This window comes from Gloeophyllum trabeum, assembly GCF_000344685.1.
Source record: "Gloeophyllum trabeum ATCC 11539 unplaced genomic scaffold GLOTRscaffold_00008, whole genome shotgun sequence".
NCBI classification, from domain to species: Eukaryota; Fungi; Basidiomycota; class Agaricomycetes; order Gloeophyllales; family Gloeophyllaceae; genus Gloeophyllum; species Gloeophyllum trabeum.
The window spans coordinates 708,338-727,573 of record NW_006920417.1 but is presented as its reverse complement, the minus strand read 5'-3'; the positions used below and the strand labels follow the sequence as shown (position 1 = coordinate 727,573).

General features: G+C 53.0%; 8 protein-coding genes across 8 annotated transcripts; 4 read left to right on the top strand and 4 right to left on the bottom strand.

Moving 5' to 3' along the window:
- Nucleotides 1–3,109: 3,109 nt before the first annotated feature.
- On the top strand, nucleotides 3,110–4,669 carry GLOTRDRAFT_43495 (WD40 repeat-like protein; the record flags this gene model as incomplete). The annotated part of the gene is made up of 4 exons (XM_007868495.1): nucleotides 3,110–3,217; nucleotides 3,276–3,773; nucleotides 4,293–4,410; nucleotides 4,470–4,669. 4 exons carry the CDS (start codon nucleotides 3,110–3,112, stop codon nucleotides 4,667–4,669), a joined length of 924 nt encoding a protein of 307 aa, XP_007866686.1.
- A 94-nt stretch (nucleotides 4,670–4,763) lies between these two features.
- Nucleotides 4,764–7,354, bottom strand: GLOTRDRAFT_61863 (uncharacterized protein; the record flags this gene model as incomplete). Its single annotated transcript, XM_007868729.1, has 8 exons — nucleotides 4,764–5,322; nucleotides 5,384–5,582; nucleotides 5,641–5,764; nucleotides 5,820–6,155; nucleotides 6,206–6,452; nucleotides 6,506–6,619; nucleotides 6,670–6,755; nucleotides 6,817–7,354. 8 exons carry the CDS (start codon nucleotides 7,352–7,354, stop codon nucleotides 4,798–4,800), a joined length of 2,169 nt encoding a protein of 722 aa, XP_007866920.1. The 3' UTR covers nucleotides 4,764–4,797.
- A 1,470-nt stretch (nucleotides 7,355–8,824) lies between these two features.
- On the top strand, nucleotides 8,825–9,199 carry GLOTRDRAFT_129997 (uncharacterized protein; the record flags this gene model as incomplete). The annotated part of the gene is made up of 1 exon (XM_007868728.1): nucleotides 8,825–9,199. The coding sequence occupies one exon, from the start codon at nucleotides 8,825–8,827 to the stop codon at nucleotides 9,197–9,199; it is 375 nt and encodes a 124-aa protein (XP_007866919.1).
- Nucleotides 9,200–9,878: 679 nt separating this feature from the next.
- Nucleotides 9,879–10,238, bottom strand: GLOTRDRAFT_111359 (uncharacterized protein). Its single transcript, XM_007868727.1, has one exon. The coding sequence runs from the start codon at nucleotides 10,226–10,228 to the stop codon at nucleotides 9,959–9,961; it is 270 nt and encodes an 89-aa protein (XP_007866918.1). The 5' UTR covers nucleotides 10,229–10,238; the 3' UTR covers nucleotides 9,879–9,958.
- Nucleotides 10,239–10,644: 406 nt separating this feature from the next.
- On the top strand, nucleotides 10,645–11,658 carry GLOTRDRAFT_106303 (uncharacterized protein; the record flags this gene model as incomplete). The annotated part of the gene is made up of 2 exons (XM_007868962.1): nucleotides 10,645–10,750; nucleotides 10,811–11,658. 2 exons carry the CDS (start codon nucleotides 10,645–10,647, stop codon nucleotides 11,656–11,658), a joined length of 954 nt encoding a protein of 317 aa, XP_007867153.1.
- Nucleotides 11,659–12,158: 500 nt separating this feature from the next.
- Nucleotides 12,159–14,066, top strand: GLOTRDRAFT_43432 (uncharacterized protein; the record flags this gene model as incomplete). The annotated part of the gene is made up of 3 exons (XM_007868487.1): nucleotides 12,159–12,461; nucleotides 12,579–13,597; nucleotides 13,646–14,066. 3 exons carry the CDS (start codon nucleotides 12,159–12,161, stop codon nucleotides 14,064–14,066), a joined length of 1,743 nt encoding a protein of 580 aa, XP_007866678.1.
- A 489-nt stretch (nucleotides 14,067–14,555) lies between these two features.
- Nucleotides 14,556–15,112, bottom strand: GLOTRDRAFT_106301 (uncharacterized protein; the record flags this gene model as incomplete). The annotated part of the gene is made up of 4 exons (XM_007868726.1): nucleotides 14,556–14,592; nucleotides 14,715–14,799; nucleotides 14,858–14,945; nucleotides 15,005–15,112. 4 exons carry the CDS (start codon nucleotides 15,110–15,112, stop codon nucleotides 14,556–14,558), a joined length of 318 nt encoding a protein of 105 aa, XP_007866917.1.
- A 1,612-nt stretch (nucleotides 15,113–16,724) lies between these two features.
- On the bottom strand, nucleotides 16,725–18,198 carry GLOTRDRAFT_139179 (uncharacterized protein). The gene is made up of 3 exons (XM_007868725.1): nucleotides 17,671–18,198; nucleotides 17,037–17,619; nucleotides 16,725–16,981 (listed from the first exon to the last, which is right to left on the bottom strand). Exons 1-2 carry the CDS (start codon nucleotides 17,939–17,941, stop codon nucleotides 17,057–17,059), a joined length of 834 nt encoding a protein of 277 aa, XP_007866916.1. The 5' UTR covers nucleotides 17,942–18,198; the 3' UTR covers nucleotides 16,725–16,981; nucleotides 17,037–17,056.
- Between the last annotated feature and the right edge of the window lie 1,038 nt (nucleotides 18,199–19,236).

Genomic DNA, 19,236 nt, shown 5'->3' with positions numbered 1-19,236 from the left:
CACTCCTACTTGCTCATCCAGCCCCTAGAGGTCGCCTCGATGCTCCGCCACCTGATCCAAGCGGTCCCATCACTCCGTGTGACGCGCCGGTCACGTGCTAATTACCTCCGGCCGCTTGCTGACTGATGCTGGCCTCATGGTGACTCGTATGCGTCCGCACCTTCGGTATTTTGATGGAAACAAGAGAGGGAGTATGCTGGAGGGTGGGAATGAGGACGACGCCCCTCGATGGAAGTGTCCGTGGGCCCCGGAGCTAATTCGCCTAGAAGTCGCATAGATTAAGTCACCTCGGAGCTTGCGTTTGCGGAGATAAATCGTGGAATGGGTCCGTGTATATCTTGGGGATGCTAGGAAGTCCGGAGCTAAATAGAGCAATTCTTTAGAGCCCATAGAAGCCTAGTGGCGTGTGAGTGCTGTGTCGAATAAGCTCCGGAGGGCTTGTACGATGTGCTGAGTCCGCGTTTTCGGGGGTCAGACGATCCTGAGGCTTATCAACGGTCTCTGTCGGTGTCATCGCACAGAAAACAAAGGCCATCTCCGCGAAGGGTCTGCATGTGCAATGGAATGATACAGTTTCATTGTAAGTCATATGCAAGCCTTTGAGTACCTGATGCCTCCCTCATCTTACCTCGAACAATCAGCAACAGCATTGGAAGTTCTTTGGGTGTGCTACTTGCCATGACCTTGGAGTATAAGCATCGGTTGCACAAGGATGAGACTATCTGCCGTTTGGACGAAAGCATTGGCAGGTTGGTGGGCTCTTTCTTGGAGCAGCAAGGTGTGACATGACTTCATAGTTTCTTTGTCTTGCATCTTACTTCACCATATGTGAATAGTTGTTCGTGATCTCCAGGGATATCCAGTATACACCATTGAGTTTGACATCACAACAAGGCCTATCAGTGCCTTTGCAGAGGCTGCCATAGCTCAAGCATCTGATGCAGTTGGTGCTATGAACACCATTCAGCATATTTCCCTAGCCCCAGCTGCAAATGAGGTGGTAGGAACAGTCCTCTCTGCTGTACCACCAGATACAGTATCTACTTTGGAGTCTGTCATGGCTACACTTGACATCCTAAGTAAAATAGGGGGTGTCCTTTCTGATAGTCATTTGTCTTCTTTTAAGATGCTTACCAAGTATATCATCAGATCCACCCTTGGGCAAAGATGGCCTACAGTATCTTTGAAGGAGCCTACAAGGTTGAAACAAAGTACATTGCCTGTCATATACAATGCTTACATTCTACACTCTCTGCAGGTCATCAATGATGCATCTGAGTGTGACATCAACATTCAAGATTTATTGTCTACTATCAAGAAAGTATTTGCTTTTGCCAAGGAAGCACAGGATCTTCCAGAAAAGTATACAGAGCAGAAAGAGATCATTATCCAGATGCTACAGCAAGCAGTAGAATGTGGCCACTTCATTCAGGCCTACACAAAGGATAAAAGCTTCTGTGAGATCATTGCTTTTCACACATTTGCTCGTGATCAGGATTATTTACATGACCCTTCTAGTTTTCAGGGCATGGAAGCACTCTGCTGCAGATACTGACAAGCTAATTGCTGATTACATTGCAAAGTTTGAAGAGCTTGCAAGGGATTTCCACAGCAATGGTCTCCTCCATACTCAAATCCTCTGTGTCAGAATAAAAGAGGACCTAGGAGGGATACGTAAGTTGACAACTTCTACAAATTTGCTATGGTGCTTATGGGTTATAGGTGAAATGGTGGGCAAGGTTGAAGTGAAGGATATCCATTATGCTGAGGGTGCCTCATTTCAATCATCAAAGTGCTGTTTGCCAGGCACCTGTGTGGTGCTGCTTGATGATATAACCCAGTGGATCAACAGCAGCAGTCATGAGCAGATCCTTTTACTTACAGGTGGTGCAGGTACTGGCAAGTCCACAGTGGCTCATACTATTGCAAGGTGGTTTGACAAGCAGGGAAGACTTGGATCCTCATTTTGCTTCTCAAGAGCTGAAGCAGGTCACACACCATTCAAGCTCTTTGGTACCATTTCCTGTGATCTGTCTCATCCTTTCCCACAGGTGAGGGAGAAGCCCTTGGAGCTCAAGACTGCCTTCTGCACTACCAGTGACATGATAGATCAATTTGAGCAGTTTCTGCAGAAGACTACAAGTGGACTCAATATCCTGGGACCCATTGTTATTGTCATCGATGCTTTAGATGAAAGTGGACAGGCTATCGACCACTGGGCCATGCTGGACATTCTGGCCACAAAGATACATCTTCTTCCAAACCGACTTCCACTTTGTCATAACATCTCATCCAGAGCCAGACATCATACAGGCATTTGCCACTACTTCCAATGTGTGGCATGTACAGATGAAAGAATTCCCAGGGACTCATCAGGATATCTCAGCATACATTTACTCCACCTTAGCTCCTGAAGGCAGACTGTTACCAGGGCTCCAGTGGACTCATTGCAAAGATCTGGTGAAGTACTCAGGGGGACTTTTCCAATGGGTCTTTGTGGTTTGCAGTCTTATCAAGCAGTGATTCCACCTTCACAATGGGCTGCAAGGATTACCAGTGCACCAGTGCAGGCTACAAAGGCTCTCAATCAACTGTATCTGAATGTTCTTGGGCAGCTCTTTGATGATATACATTGTCCAGCTTCCAAGAAACTGTTCCATGGTGCTCTGGGTCCACTGTTGGCCTTGCTCAAGCCAGTCTCCATGGAGACTTTGCATATGCTGCTCACAAAATCTGAAGTCACTGAGGTCCCCTGGGAGGACATCCAATATGTGCTGGGATTCTTGGGGTCATTCCTGGATGGTGTAACCATCGGCAGCAACAGACCTATCCAGCCATTACACACTTCCTTCCGTGACTTTCTTACCAGTGAAGAGAATAGAAATGATGCAGGGGAGTTCTTCATCACTTTATCTGATCACCACTAGACATTATGTCAGGCATCTCTACAACAAATCAACTATAGGGTCAAGTTCAATCACTGCAAGCTTGCAACATCTTATAGGTGCAATGTGGACCAAAATGCTCAATTGCCAGATTCAGCCATCATCTATGCCTGTCAGTTCCTAGGAAAGCATTTGGAATGGGTACAGCACTGTGCTGAGCTTGAATGTTGTCCAAGATACTCAAATTGCTTTACTGGTTGGAAATCTTGAGTATTCTTCACCTGCTGCAGGTTACTACACCCACCTTACTCCAAGTAGCCACATGGATGATGGTGAGCTTTGAAAACCTATTAGCCATAGATCTATCCACTTATTGTTTATTACATTCAGGGCTACAGTCAGGAGCTTACTCGCCTTGCAGAAGATGGTGCTCAATTTGTTTCATACTTTGCAACCCCCATAGCAGAGTCAGCACCACACATCTATCTATCTGCAATCCCCTTTGCCCCAAAGACTTCTCACGTAGCAACACTCCACCAGACTTCTTTGGCAAGGACACTTGCAATAATGGATGGCAAGCTGACAAGCTGGCCAAATCATCAACTCATGATGCAAGACCATGATAGTTTCTTCACATCTGTGGCCTTCTCACCTAATGGGAGGCACATTGACTCCGGATCTTTGGACAGGACAGTCAGGGTCTGGAATGCAGAGACAGGAGAGGCAATCTGTGAGCCTCTTCAAGGCTATGATGATGGGGTCAGCTCTGTGGCCTTCTCACCAGATGGGAAGCACATCATATCTGGATCTTATGACAGCACAATCAGGATCTGGGATGCAGAGACAAGGGAGGCAATTATAGGGCCTCTCCGAGGCCATAATGCTGCAGTGACATCTGTGGCAATCTCTCTGACTTGGAAGCACATCATCTCTGGATCTTGGGACATGACAATCAGGGTCTGGAATGCAGAGACAGGAGAGGCAATCAGGGAGCCTCTCCAAGGCCACAATGGCTGGCTCACAGCTGTGGCATTCTCCCCTGATGGAAAGACCATTGCTTCTGCATCTACAGATTGCACAATCAGAGTCTGGGATGCAGAGACAGGGAAAGCAATTAGTGAGCCTCTCCAAGGAGATGACAATCAAGTGACATCTGTTGCCTTCTCCCCTAATGGGAAGCACATCATCTCTGGATCTGGTGACAAGATAATCAAGGTCTGGAATACAGAGACAGAAGAGGCAATCAGTGAGTCTCAGGGCCAGGGCTATCATGATCAGTGCAATTGTGTAGTCTTTTCCCCAAGCAGACAGCACATTATCTCTCATTCTTTGGACCACATAATCAGAGTCTGGGATGCAGAGACAGGAGAGGCAATTAGTGGACCTCTCCAAGGCCATAATGGCCAGGTCACATGTGTAGCCTTCTCCCCTGATGGAAAGAGTATTGCCGCTGGATCTGCAGACAGGACAATCAGAGTCTGGAATCTAGAGAGAGGAGAGGGCAAGTGTGACAGCATACCTTTGGGTGAGTGTGGTTTGCAATTGGCTGGCTCAGTAATTGACATTTTTGTCATTTCTTTCTAGATTTGCTGAGAACTGCTACTATGGATGAATCTGGGTGGGTGAAAGGTCCCACAGAAGAGTTGTTATTCTGGGTCCCTCCTGTCCACCGCCAGGGTCTCTTGAGACCAGACAACACTCTTGTCATAGGTGCACACCCAACCAGGCTTAATTTGGAGAGTTTTGTGCATGAGGAGGACTGGGTGAAATGTCACTTTCCTTGAGTGTACAACCTCCCAGACCATCCATGTTCTGCATCTGCAAAAAGTTGTATTACCAAGCACTTGATGTATAAATGTACACCTAGGCTATGCTATTGTTCATGTGTGCATGTAGTATTCCAGACAGATAGTTACAGCTTTGAGGTTACTTCTCTGTACTCCATACCTTCAGTTCCTACCTTGTCAACATCATGACCAGCCCCACCCTCATCCACAATTCCAACTAGCTGAGATTGGTTCTCAAACCACCAGCCCATTACAAACTCTTTCTCCTTATCTCCCATATGCTCTGATGTCTCCTCAAAAAGTGCTTCCACCAACTCCTTCCTCCCCGCTCCTCCAGCATCAGCATAAGTAGGAGAAACAATAGAACATATCTCATTCAGTACCCTCGGTAAAAGCGAGAGGGGCAATGCCGGCACCACGGATATAAGGGATAATAGCAAGCGGTGCCGTCGCTCGTAACTCGAAGACTCCACCCCGGACGTGGAAGCGGACGGTGAGTTGGGAGCGCAGCCAAGGGAGCGGATGATGTCCAATAACGAGTAGACACAGTAGCACAGGAGGGACTCGTCAGGCGAGGCGGCGGCTCCGGTGGCGAGAGTCGAGAACGCGAGCCGCAGCTGAGACGTAGTCAACGCGCCTTCGTGTGAATTCTGTCGGGCCATGGTATGCGGTGAGATTGCGGGCAGAACGGAAATGTAAGGATGCTCGCACCTCGATCAAGCAATTTGTGTAGAACGGCACGAGCCGCTCAACGAACGTCGGTTCCCTCCCTCTTTCCTTCCCCTTAGCACTCGGCTGTTCTGCCTCCGTATGCCCTTTCTGCTGCTGCTGCGCATACTTGGAGAACATCGCCAGCACGACCGAGTGCGCCGACTCGTACGTCTCGCGGTGCGCTGGCGACGACAGGTGGCTGCGAGCGGCGACGTCAGTGACCACTACCGCACCGACGCACACGGGAGATGACTCACGGGAGGCAGAGCGGGAAGATGGCATGCTCCAGGGTGTGGTCCGCTACCGACGGCACCAGCTGCTCGATGCAGACGAGCGCGAACGATTTCTTCGCCATTTCGGGCAGTGAGAGACTGGCAGCATCTGGAGAGCCTTCAGTATGTGGTAATCAACCTGAGTAAGCGAAGGGACATACTACGAGACGAGAATTGGTGGATGAGCCCGTGGACGAACTTGTCGCTCTCGCTCGGGTCCGCCGCAAGAATGTCGAGCGCCGTGTACACCGCCTTCTTCAGCTCCCTGAATCCGCCGCTCGTCGTCGCGCTGATACTGCCGAACTGCGATATCACAAATGACAAGCGCGAGAGCATCTCGAGGGACAAGAGCGCGAGGGAGGCGGGCGTATGCGGGGAGGACTGGGGTGGTCTGAGGAAGAGCAGGGAGGAGAGAATGGGCTGGGTGAGCATGATCGCGGTGAAGAGGAGGGTTTTGAGCGTCGTCCAGACGGCGGTGGTCAGCTCTCGTGAGGACGGGACTGGATTAGACATGCTCGCGTCAGCGGACGAACACGCAGGAGACCTTGACAATACTCGCCTATATTCTCGTCGTTGCTGACAGAGGAAAGAGAGGATTTAACCCAGTCTGACTCGACTCTGACGGCCAGAGCTTGAAGGGTTTGCAGAGTCTGCGCCATTGCCTCCCAGGCCTCCGCCGGTCGTTTGTCTGCGAGCAGGGACAGGCAGCGGGCACAGAACCTCGACAGGGGCGCTATGGAAGCGTATAAAGGGGATGATGTGACTTGCTGAAGTTCGGTCGCTAAACGAGAGTTCGGCTACGGACGTGGCATCACCAGGTGCCTCAGCTGATGGTACAGACCAGACATACCTCGGCTGCCAGTTGACCGTTGGCGCCTCTCGTGAACGAATTAGGGAGAGAGGCCAAGAATTCTCCGGAGTGGTATACAGATGAGATTGTAGATGCGAGGAGGGTAACGAGGGTCTGCAGCGGACGGTCAGTGCCGCAGGTACGTATGGACGGTCGGAGCTCACAGTAAGTGGAAGTGCCTTGAGTTTGTCCGACGGAACAGCGGGTATAAATTGAGACATCAGTAGGAGAGCTAATGATATGAAGTCCACTTGAGAAAGAGACCGAGTAGTCAGCGTGAGCCACGGTAATCAGAGAGCTTGCACACGAACATCCTTCTGGTTCATGCTCCGGATGGAACTCCTTCTCCCAGCCAGCCAACGACTGCATGGAGGCGTATAGATCCATGACCTCGGCCAGAGCGACCACGAGCTCGTTCTCAACCTTGCCTCTCCCGGCACCGCCCTCGATCTTCGCTTTCACGTCTTCTAGGCCCAAGAGCAGTCCGCCAAAGCAGACCATCCTAAGCATGGCCTGCCCGCCCTGGCATCCTTTTACAACCGCTTTGGCCCACTCCGAGAGCCTCGCTTTCGGCGAGCGCCTGAATATCGTGTCGTTATCCTTCTTGATGGATTGGTACTTGAAGTGGACAGCATGGCGGAACGCGGTGCTCAGCGCCAGTAACTTTGCGTGCGAGAAAGGTCGAAAGAGCGGGCTGCTTATGACGGACGCTGCGAGGGGAGTCGGTGATGGCTCGACATTCGCGAGGTAGTGCGCTATCGAGGCCTGCAGAGCTTCCAACGACAGACTGGTGGACGCGCGGTGCAGGTGATTCAGCAAGTTCGTGTAGCCTCTGTCCGGCAGTGCCATGTTAAATTCGAATTCAGTCAGACCATTCGATCCGAGCCGTTAACGCAGCACTTGGACGCGCCTGCCAGTGCGATCAGCGCGTACAGCAGCCACGTGTTTACACCAGTCATCCTCCTCGGGGCTTCCTTCTTATCTTACGTAAGAGGCTTCTGAGATAGTTCGGTCGAGTTGACTCCAGGCGCGGAGCAGGCTTGTCCCCCGAAGCCCCGCCCGTCCCATCTCCCGATCTCGCCACAAGTATGACTCGGAGAGACGGTATATAAAGGTGACTGACGTGGACCTGATTTCTGGTGTATGGCGTCGTCTGAGACGCTGCTCATTGTTCAAGTCACGAAAAGCGGTATGCAGCCGGATTCAACATGCAGTCCTAACAAGAAAAGTTGTTGTGAGGACCTTTCTAATAATCAATTTTCGTGTTAGGCTCCTGCCACCGCCTCGACAACGCACGGTGTCACAAGATCAGGTATGTTAGTACTCAACGTGCGTCGGTCGTCGTCGCGCAGGCCACATTCAAATGCACTCCGTGAAGGATCATACAAAAGTCCCATTGCTTTTCGGTCGCGAACGTCTTCAGTCATTCAATCGACAACTCTAGCGACATGGCAGTGCTGGCAATTATGCGAAGCTGCCGAGGTGGTTAGGTCGCCGCTACATTCTCCTGTTTGCATGGACGCCCAGGTGACTGTGAAGTCCTCGCAGGTCTAATTTAAACATCCCACTCTTTCCTCACCAGTCAGACCGCGCCCAATTGCTCGTGTTCGCCGATGCAGATCGGAAGGTTCCCTCTCCCAAGACCTTGGGATCAAGATGTTTTACCAGAAGACACACAATTCCTCGCGCGGTCGCTCATTATCTCTCGGATTTTTTTCCCGGGCGCTGCGGAATAGATGCACGCTTTATCTGGGCTCTGATCTCGACTCTCCGCTGTTATTCTCGGGATGCCCTGCCTTGTACCCTCGTCTGAACAAAATCTCGTACGCCCTTCCGCGCAAGAGAACTATTCTAGCGGATCGAAGCTTTTAGAATGACAGAGTCTGGCGCGGTGCCAATATATCTCGAGCTATCAGGTCAGGCGCGACTCGTCCCCGAACTTGAAAGCAGTGAAATTGTCAGGAAGATGGCTGTTATCCGGATTACTCCCCGCTGATTGCCATCTCGGTCTTTCTCAACTTTTGGTTGTGTTTACCATGCCTCAAGGCAGGAGTTCATGGAGAACATTCAGCGAAGGTCTGCCTTCATATCCAAAGACTCTCAGTTCAGGGAACTCTGGGGCTGCGCAGTCGAATACAGAACGTGCACCCACAAATCGTTTTCAATGCTCATCCTGGGTTTCATCGTGAACTTCTCTTTAGCTTTCGCTGTTCAGCTAGCCTGCGTCCGTCCTGTTCGAGTATCCCTGTGGCGTCTGCACAGCAGCTGCGGGACTGCGTATTACAATGAGCCTGGCAGAAGCTTGCCAGTTCATCCAGTATGTTCGTTGCTGTCTCAAACCCCGCAGCCATCCCAGCACGCGAGCGCGCGCTCTTGTGCCAATTGTTCGCAACCTCCTGCGCCGTCGGCGCTCCGCGCCCGGTGGTCGCGGTCCATGTCGGCAACTGCGGTCCGCCAGAGAGGGGCAGCCAATGGGGTGCCAGAGCCGACGATGTTCTAGGTTTAATAACGCATCGGGCGACGAGCGCGCTCTCCACGACCGCATGCTGCGACTCTCACGACAGGCGGGATCTTCCCTTTGTGGGATCGCCAAGCACCGCGCCCTGCGCCCTGCAGGCCGCCGCCCTTATCAGGCGCTCGCCCCATGTTCCGTACAATGTAATCGCTGTGGGCTCTCCGGTATACGAGGACTAACGTGGCTTTGGGTGCGCCTTTGTATTGATGTTTACACGGACGACGTGTCCAGTGATATATTGGGCGGGGAAAACAGCGGTCACTAGAGGCAAGTGTGCGAAGGCAGCACAGCAGGCACAGCATGGGCTGCCCGAACGCGTCGTTGTTCCTGCCGGATAGGCGCTCGGCGGTGCTTGGTCATCGCCGCGGCCAAGTCATCCTTCGGGATTCCGGATCTCTGCTATCGGTCCCGGCAGTGACTCGACGTCGAAGAATAGCATGACTCGAGCGAGAATTCAGGCAAATACTGGTTTTTGAGAGGACCAGTCTTGCGATGTATTTCGAGTGTAGAACATGGATACAACGAGCGACCACCGCAGCAAGTGCACAAGTAAATACGACGCCGGAGAGGCAATGAGATCGATAATTAGCGTGCCTTGATATGAGGCAGAAGCCGGCGATGCGGACGGGCGCTATCTGAGCTTGAAATGGCAAGGCAGTGAAATTTTGGCTGGATATATAAGTCTCCAGTCGAGTCAGCCCGCCTCTCGTTATCCTTCTCCCCCCACCACCACAACAGACATCCTTGAGTATCGAGCACTACTCAGGGACGTCCAATACACAGTACATCCGTGTACTATCAACAGCACAGCGATCTGTGAGTGGCCCCGATTCCCTTTTCCTTGAACGCGTTCGGTATCGCCGCCATTTCCTGCCTCGCTTTGAGCCCGCCGCGCGAGTCATCATCTTTTCATTTCGCCGTTATACCCATGACTCCGTTCATGTCGTGCGCTGCGGGTGTGGGCCCGGACCCTTCAGCGGACCCCAGCTATGCGGGTTATGATCCGTCGCATATGCAGATTCCTCTGCGGATGTCGTCTGTACGGCGTCAATGTCACCCAGGGTCCGAATCGTCATCGCCAGAATGTCATTCGCCCATGTGCACTGATTCGTCGACGGCGGACGATGCTGAACGTCATCCTTCCCCTGTTGACTCGACGCTGACCTGGTCATCATCGGCCCATTCCAGACGTAATCGACCGCCGGCATTGTCGCCCGCACAGCAGCACAACTTCACCCCGCCTTTCGAGATACCAGCCTCACATAGTAACCCTTACACTGCATACATCAGCCAAGATGTTCGCCCTCCTCAACTAAGCGCAGCTCACCCTGCACCTAGTCGTTCGATATCTCGTCACCATGGACATATCGCTGCTCGGCCCCTTGAAAGTCAACTTTCAAGCATTTCTCCAAACCCTTCCCACCATGAATCGATAGCTCAGTCGTCACCTCGTCTTCGGACACTTCACTCGGTTCACTACACCGTGTCGGATCTCGCTAGTCAATATGGCATCCCCCAGCAATTGCCTCCAGTCCCTCGTACAACGCCTCGCCACCAACCAGAGATTGTAGAGCGCCCGGAACCCTCATTCCAGTTCCCCAGTATCCTTTCTAATTATCTTGCGATGTTAAAAGAAAAGCCCGAAGATGGTCAAGCAGCGGCCGTGGAGCCTGTTCCCGCCGCTGCAGCCGCAGATGAATCGGTGCAAGCCCTTATGGACGTATTGCAAGGTGAATTATATTCTTTGAGGCGTCGCATCGTCCCGCTAATACTCGTCGATCGCGCCTCAGCCTCGCCAGCCTTTGCATCGTCGCCAGAATTTCACGACGCGCGGAGCTTCACTGCTTCGCCTGAGTTCGACATGTTACAGGACTTCCTGACGTCTCCTATGGACGACTCGCCTCTCGAGGATTTCCTTTCGACCCCGGTCATGGCTGACAGCGACATTCATCAACCTGCAGTCTACGACTCTGGCGTCTCTGGTAGTCTCTTTGCCGACATGCCACTTTTTGGTGACGATACGTCGGCTTACGCTGACGGCTTCGAGTTCCCTAAGCCAGCTGCCGACTCATCTACTCTCGGTACCTTTGATCATCTCATTTCCATGTCGCCAAATACTCCTTCCCTCGATCCGTCTTCGCTGTTGACGTCGCCCGCTAGGGCCAGCCGGCCTCTCCCTCACTCCACCGAATCGTCTCCTGCTCCCGGCCAGCAGGGCCGGAAGTCTCGCCCGACTGGGACGCGCAAGAACCTTACGCCTGAGGCTCTTGTTCCCATCGACGCTCCCACTCAAAAACGCAACTACTATACACCGTCAGCCACCTCCCGTAAGGAAGTCCCCGCGGTGTTCGCCCGCAAGCGTGCTCGCTCAACGGCGTTCGGGGACGAGGAGGACCAGCTGGCTGACGTGTCGGGCGCAGGATTGACGATGACCGAGCAAGAGGCCATCGAGGCTAAGCGCCGCCAGAACACCCTGGCTGCGCGACGTAGCCGCAAGCGGAAGCTGGAGTATCAGCGGGAGTTGGAGGAGGGCATCGAGAAGGAGAGGCAGGAGAAGGAGATGTGGAAGACACGGGCGTTGACAATGCAATCGATGCTCATCCAAGGCGGGTTGTCGGCGCCGTCCTTCGATGATTAAAAAAGGTCTTTCTTCCATATCTTTATTCTCTTTGTTTCTTGGACAGTGTCTTCTCGTCATGCATCCCCCCTCCCCTCCCCAAGCCCCATCCACCTCTATGATTTCATCTGGATTATTTCGATGCTCATCGTGTACTTTTCAAACCCCATCTATCCCCCAGAGTATCGTCACTCGCCCCCCATGTTTTATTCTTAACCGGTCATACCGATTCATTTATACTTATATACGACGTCGCTAATGTCGACCACATTCCCGTCTGCAATATGACCGCTCTCGTTGTCTGGTATCGTAGTCATCAGTATGTATCCTTTATGGAACAATTCAAATCAAGTTTTCCGAAAAAATACTGACAGTCGAAGATACGCCAAACTCGAAATACACGTGTTCGGTCGCATCACTGTAATGCACAGCTCCCAGGAGCTCCACGAAGCTCTGTTTATGCCGAATCGCGAGGGAAAGGCTTCTTCACGATCACACGCACGCCATAGATGCGGGCTTGAATGGTCTCAAATCCTTTGCTGACACGAGTAGCGAGCCACGACGCTGAGCCATCCTCACAACCGACATCCTCTGCTGTCCATACTACTGCACTCAAAACACACAAAAAGGCCAGGTCCCGCTCGACCAACATGAGCTTTAGCAACCTCGTCTCCCCGCGGAGCCAGAACTACGAACGGTTAGAGGGCGGGCATGGGCCGAGCAGGGCGGGCGCAAAGAGGTTTGCGTGGAGGAAGTTCGCGATTGCAGCTGCCGTTCTCATTGGGCTGGTATGGGTGTTCGGTCCCCGCGAGAGGAGGGAAATGGTGCTGGGAGGCGGGAGGACGTCAAGTACGTTGCCGTTTGTCGTGCTTCCCCATTTAAATGCTGACTTTCGCGCAGCAGCGGAGTCGCCGTTACCGGTGGGCGTAGAAGACGACGAGTTCGACGATTTACCGCCTGTGACGGTGCCGCATCATGCGGACGACCGGCCAGTGGTTGCCCAACCCGCTACGACACTCCCTGCGACTGTACCACGCCCGACATCGTACGCCTCTGATCCGGACCCCTCGAAAACGGTACACTGCACCAAACCGTATAAGCCCTCACTCCCTCTGGTACAGTACGCTCTTATGATCGATGCCGGCTCGACGGGGTCGCGCATACACATCTACAAGTTCAACAACTGCGGGCCGTCCGCGTCGTACGAGTACGAGGTGTTCAAGATGACGAAGCCGGGCTTGTCGTCCTATGCTGGTTCTCCTTCGGACGCAGCGAAGAGCCTGGACATCTTGCTGGACGAGGCGGTGAAGACTGTCCCCGAGTCGTTGCGGAAGTGCACACCGGTGGCGGTCAAGGCGACCGCCGGGCTACGTATGCTTGGTGCAACTGAGAGCCAGGCCATTTTGGACGCCGTCAAGGCCAGGCTGGCGGAGGCGTACCCATTCCCGCTTTCGAACGAGGACCCTGTCGTTATCATGGACGGCAAGGACGAGGGAGTGTACGCTTGGATCACCGCCAACTACCTCCTGAATACCATTCGCGCGGACAGCCCGAGGGAGGATCAACCTTACGCGGTCCTGGACCTCGGCGGAGCGTCCACGCAGATCGTCTTCGAGCCTCAGTTCGACAACCCGGAGAAGTTCCATGAGGGCGACCACAAGTACGAGCTCAAGTTCGGTGACAAGACGCATGTCTTGTACCAACACTCATACCTTGGCTACGGGCTTATGCAGGCGCGGAAGAGCGTGCATAAGGTCGTTGACTTCATGTCGAGTTTCCGTTCCAAGTCCAAGAGTGACACAGGCGTCATTCCGAACCCGTGCCTCGCGAAGGGCACGAAGCGAAGGGTCGAAATCGAGGACGAAAAAACTGGCAATAGGAACGTGACCATGGTAGGGGAGGATGTTGGTAGCTTCGAGGCTTGTAACAGAGTAATGCAGCTGGTGCTAGCTAAGGATGCGTACGTGGGCCTTTTCCCGACTAACTACAGTGACTGACAGATCTATAGCATCTGTGAAACAAAACCCTGTTCATTTGACGGTGTCTACCAGCCTTCTATCCTGGACACGTTCCCCAACGGGAAAGTCCTCCTCCTCTCCTACTTCTACGACCGCCTGAGCCCCCTTCTTCCTCCATCCACCACGAAACTGACGATCTCCGCTATTGCCACGCTCGCGGGCCAAGTCTGCGAAGGCAAGCGGTCCTGGGAAGACCACTGGGGCCCGGAGCCGAATATCATGGAGGAGTTGTACGACAGACCCGAGTGGTGTCTGGACCTCACGTTTATGCATGCGCTGCTCAGGCTCGGGTACGAGTTCGGGGACGACCGCGAGGTGATGATTGAGAAGAAGATTGAGGGGACGGAGCTGGGGTGGAGCTTGGGCGCTGCGATCGCTATGGTGGGCGGTGAGCTGAAGTGTAAGGTTTAGACATGTGGCTAGACTGGCGTTAGGGTTTATTGTATATGGGTGTTAATTAGGACTATCCGCGCATAGGGCACTTCACGCTTAATCGTGCATATATTTATTTCTCCATACCACTGTCTGTCAGAACATGATTTGAATCACAAGAACCGACAAGCCAGGGACTTGGAAAAAGGTCGTGCCAATGCCAGCAATGAATGATCAGCGAGTGGTCGAAGCCCGTGGGGAGTACCGAGTTAAACTTGCATGCATGGACACAACTCTTGGCCCGGAATGCATTGTCTCTGCGCAGACGGGACGCGGTAGCTGCGACGACGTGGATCTTCCAAGGAAGCGGACCACATTTACGAGACGTGACTCTAGACGTGAAACGCCTTGAGAGGATAGCTGGTAAAAGTGTCCATCGACGATATGGCGGGGAATAGAGCCTTCCAGGGCATTCCGCCCATTCATCGGTTCAGAGCCGTTCGGTCGAACTTTCAATTGAATGCTGCGCTAGTTTTCACGCCATTGGTGAGTGCAAGAAGCGCAACTGAGATATGAATCAGTGCCATGAGCATACTCGACGGGACGACGCAAACTCACCGATAGACTTATCAATCCCGGATGCAAGATAGAAGTGAGCGGTGAGGACGCGGATAATGTTTTATGGACCTACAAGTGGTCATGGGCTCGTCTGCGGACCTAATCTGCAGCTGGTAGAAATACGCCCGGCCATGGTCGCATTTCGGGCATGTGGCTGGTGCGGGATGTCATCAGAGCCCGGTCCAACGACGCAGAGACTAATGCAATCTCACCGGCAGTCGAGTCCGCGTGCTTCCACGCGTCATCTCCTCCGAGTACGTCGTCGACGGCCTTCCGTTGCAGTTTCGTGCGTGAAGTCATCTAGAAGAGCTGTTTCATATCTTCCTCTCTGAACATATTATAATTATCGAAGGGCACACCTGCTTGGTAATCGGAAATTCATACGCGCATGTGTTACATGCCCATTTGTTGTACCCCGTCTCTTGCGAGATCACGAGCAAATTGGCGCACGTCGGGCAGAACAGCATTGGACAGCAGTTAGTAACTTGCCCGACTGGCACTTAGGAATTTTCTCTTCAAGTCGTGATCGTGACGCGTCACATTTGTCTAGATGGCTTTACTCTCGTTGCACCAACTCAGGTGTCTACTACGAATACTGCGGTTTGTTCTGATAATCTGGCGACTCGACCTTGCATCAAACTAACCGGGCTGCGTCCTGAAAATCAAACCTTCTGGCGTACTTATCTGCCAATGGGCACTTCAAGTTGTTTCTCTGCGTGGATGACAGGTCGTTCGAGATTTGCATTCAATCGTGACGACGATATGTCTTCCCGGATCCGGATACTTTCATGGCAAAATAGCTCCCAATGCTGACGATACGGAAAACTAACAGACAGCGAGGCCAATCGCCAATTTGGCATTAGTCCCAACTTGCACCACACTCCTGATGCGGTGCCGCGTTCAGGCGTAGCTTCGCTACCTCCAGGTAGCACATCTGGCGTCAAGCATCAGACATGTCGCGCAGAGAACTTCTGATATCCCACTGGCCACCTTGTACGGTCTGCTCACCTCACATCGCTGGTCTGGCGTGCTATCGAAGCGGAAAATTCCTTATGGGAGGCATTGCCAGACTATCAGTCACACGTTCCGGCCTTGTCACTCCTACTCTTTGCTTCATATCGTGCCCAGATAAGAAGTAGCCAGACCAGGGACTGCTCCGGCACGTAGGCTCTTCACTCTACGAAGGGCAACGCTTGGTCATGGACGGTGATGTGGCTGAGAGTCAGAGAATTGCTAACTTCTAGTTCTATTTACAAAGCGTGCACTCAAGGTCAATCCGATATACTTCGGTATGTCCTCTGATATCCCAACAAAGTTGACACCCGTCCGTGCCTCGCTCACGCCTCGTGTATCCAAATTAGTTCTGTGAACAGTGTCCCAAGTCTAGCCTCTGGGAACGACGATTGAATAGGGGCATCTTTCGGGTGCGTCTGTCTAATTATCTTCTCGTTCTCGGCCCCTTGACTGCCATGCTGAGGTCGGCATTCTACTACTTGCATTCAGTGTGTATCCGATGGAGTAAACTACCGTTCCTCCCTTGACGCAACGCCACTATATCCAGGGTCATCCCGACCGTGACATTGCCAGCAGGTCTTTGCCGGAGTTGCGCTCTCCGAAATTCACCAAGTCGAGCGAATCTTGTCGACTTGTATGACGTGCCATTAGGCGTTTCCGAACATTGCGGAAATTTGCCGACCATTGTCATGCCCGCGGTACTATTGAGGATGACGCGTGTTATGATACGGGGACAGGTGGCTCTCGGGCAGGCACTTCCCTGCATCTCCAAAGCTTCACGGACGAGAAAGTGTCGTCCACATGACGGGCTCATCGTCATCGTGCCAGTCTAAAACCTATTCTCGGGTACCCTCAGCATTTCCTCGGAATGCAAATACGAGACTATTCTAGTCGGCTTTGCGCACGCTGCAGTCCTCGTGAAGGAAGTGGGTGTATGCTCTGTACAAATACAAATGCGATTAGGCAGGTGTAATACCTGACCCAGATGTAAAACTATGACTGGATGCATCCGCGATAAAGATGACGCCTAAGTCGCTGAGTACCATAAAAAATAGAAACGAAAGTTGGGATGTGAGTGGGAGTGAGGATAGGAGAGGGGTGTATAGCGGATAGGGATACGGAAAAGGGAAGAACCAGCCAGGTCGAGTGTGTGTAGGACTATGCAGAGATAATGCGTGATGGTACAAGAGGAATGCTGACGTCCATACGTAGTGCGCGTAAGAGAGAAATGAGAATGCGTAGTGCCATGCTGGACCAGATTCAACGACCGTGGACCGAACTGGTCGGCAAAGAATTCGAAGAAAGAAGAGCCACCTCATGCTCTGGTCATGCAGAAATATCAGCGGGGCCCAGCGCGATTGACCGAGGCCTGCGCACCGTGTAATAGTGAAAATAGTTCAATGCGATGAATCCCTCGCCTTACCCATGTGGAGTATCCACTGAGACTGACTCTGGTCCGGCGGGGGACAGATCAATCCCAGGAACATCGTCTTGCCCTCCAGCATATCTACCCGCCGCATGCCCTCGCGTTCCACTACCTCAGGCAGGGCAAGCGCTGTTCGACAGCGATGCTTGAACGCACGATGGCAGGCGGGGAGTCGCTGTGGCGGTATCCGTTCGCGATCGGCATCCGTGAGCGTGCGGTAGTACGTCTTCTGGATTCCGTCTAGGACATCCACTATGCGTATGCCCTCTTCACGCCGTATTCGGACACACCACGGGAGATGGTTGCACGCAATATCCATCTTCGTGAGCGTTCGATCCGCCACGGGCTTGTTGAGTTCCTCCACAGTAAGCGGTCGAGGGCTCCCTCTTGGGGGCCATAATCGAATCCTGTCGATGCGTTGTGTGATGTCGAATTCAAGGTGACCGCGCGACCTCCGGCAGTCGTACGGGAGCAGCAACCAGTGCAGGTTGATAGACTGTATCCTGCAATCCATCATCGTCGACTTCGGCGCAGCTGCTAGCGATCAGGGACAAGCTATGTAGGATAATCTGATAAGTTACTTACCAGGTCTGGGCGGCACATCAACCACGGCCTTGACCGGCTTTGGGGCAGGTGTCGACGACCTCGCTATCAGCGATGGTTTCCGAGGCCGTCTCATCATCACTTCCCCGTCGGACATGCATTCGTCTCGCCACTTGGGCTTTGACGGCTTCTCCTGCTGCACCATGCTGTATACTATCGTATCTTCGACCTCTGGCAATGGGACGGGGCCCAGCTTGGGGGCGTCCGGGTCGGCATCGATGAACTTCTTCAGTTTCTTGAACATGGAGGACATTGCGTTGAGGCGTAGAAGTCGTGAAGGAGTTCGTAATGGCAGCGATATCCGTGAAGCAGGCGTCGAGGAGAGGAGGCGCCGCTATCTCGCGAGTACTGATCAATGACTTCAGCGGACGTATATAGGATGAACGCCGACTTGGTCGTAAGAGAGCAACCCGGGGGCAATCGCGTCTTGCAACCTCCGTAAACCCTAAACGCTGGGCCCCCTTAGAGAGCTACAACTCCCGAGCGAGCAGAGCAAGCGCAGATATATGGGCGCTAGGGAGCCCACGCGAGGGACGGTGGCAAGAAAGCCTCGCAGCCAACACGAGGCGTCACTTGCCTTCGAATCTCGGGTACGGGGACAGTCCCAGGCGTGACATTCCGATCGACTCACCTCCCGAGAAGTCTGGGGTACCAAGTCACGTGCTGGGAACAGTGTGATGCTCCAACGTCCAACTGGGCAAGCCGAGGATCGTTCGAGAGGCTCTCGTACGCATGTCGCTGGCTACAAGGACGTGGAAGCTTCCATTGTGGCCAGTATGTTAGTGTCACTGTGGACGACATGTGCTTTCATTCCAGCAGCGGCGCCCGGACGACGAGCGAGACGCACCTTGACGGTGCTTCACACTCGAATGATGGCGAGCCGTTTGCGATGACTGCAACTTCCCGGAAATGTCTGATGCGGGTTCCGTCAAGAATAAGCCGCAAAAGGGGCAACAGTCTAAGCCGGCGAAAGATAGTCAAGCTTTGCGCAACATCCTTCCTTACCGGCGACGTCAGTCCAAGGGCCCTTCATGTCATCGACGTTTCCTCGGTGTATACGTAAGAGCGGGACGGAAGGAAGATAGGACTGGGCCGAAAGGCACATGACATGGGCTGAGAAGGTTCAGAGGGACACCCTAGCTGAGGAAATATCGGTCGCCCAGATGAAGCCAACCAACACTGCTTACCGCTCGTACGACTCCCTATGGTCTTGTATGTGCAGCACAAGAGCGGGCCCGATGACCATCACTATGAATAGAGAGAATAGAAAGGCAGAGGGAATCAGCCACAATAATCAGCTGCGCGCACACCAGTGAGCAGCATCTCATGTCAAAGCGGAAGCGAGACGATCATATCTCCGTCTTCCACATCTTTCCAGACAGAACGCAGGCTCCCCCCTTGCCCGCTACGTCCGTCTGCGCATCCCATCTGGACCGCAACCAAGCGGGTCAGAACAACGAGGAGGGTGGAACTGGCCATATTGAGCAACGAGCAGAGATTACCGAGAGCTTGAGGCACTCGTAGTAGTCGAGAGACAACATGAAATGC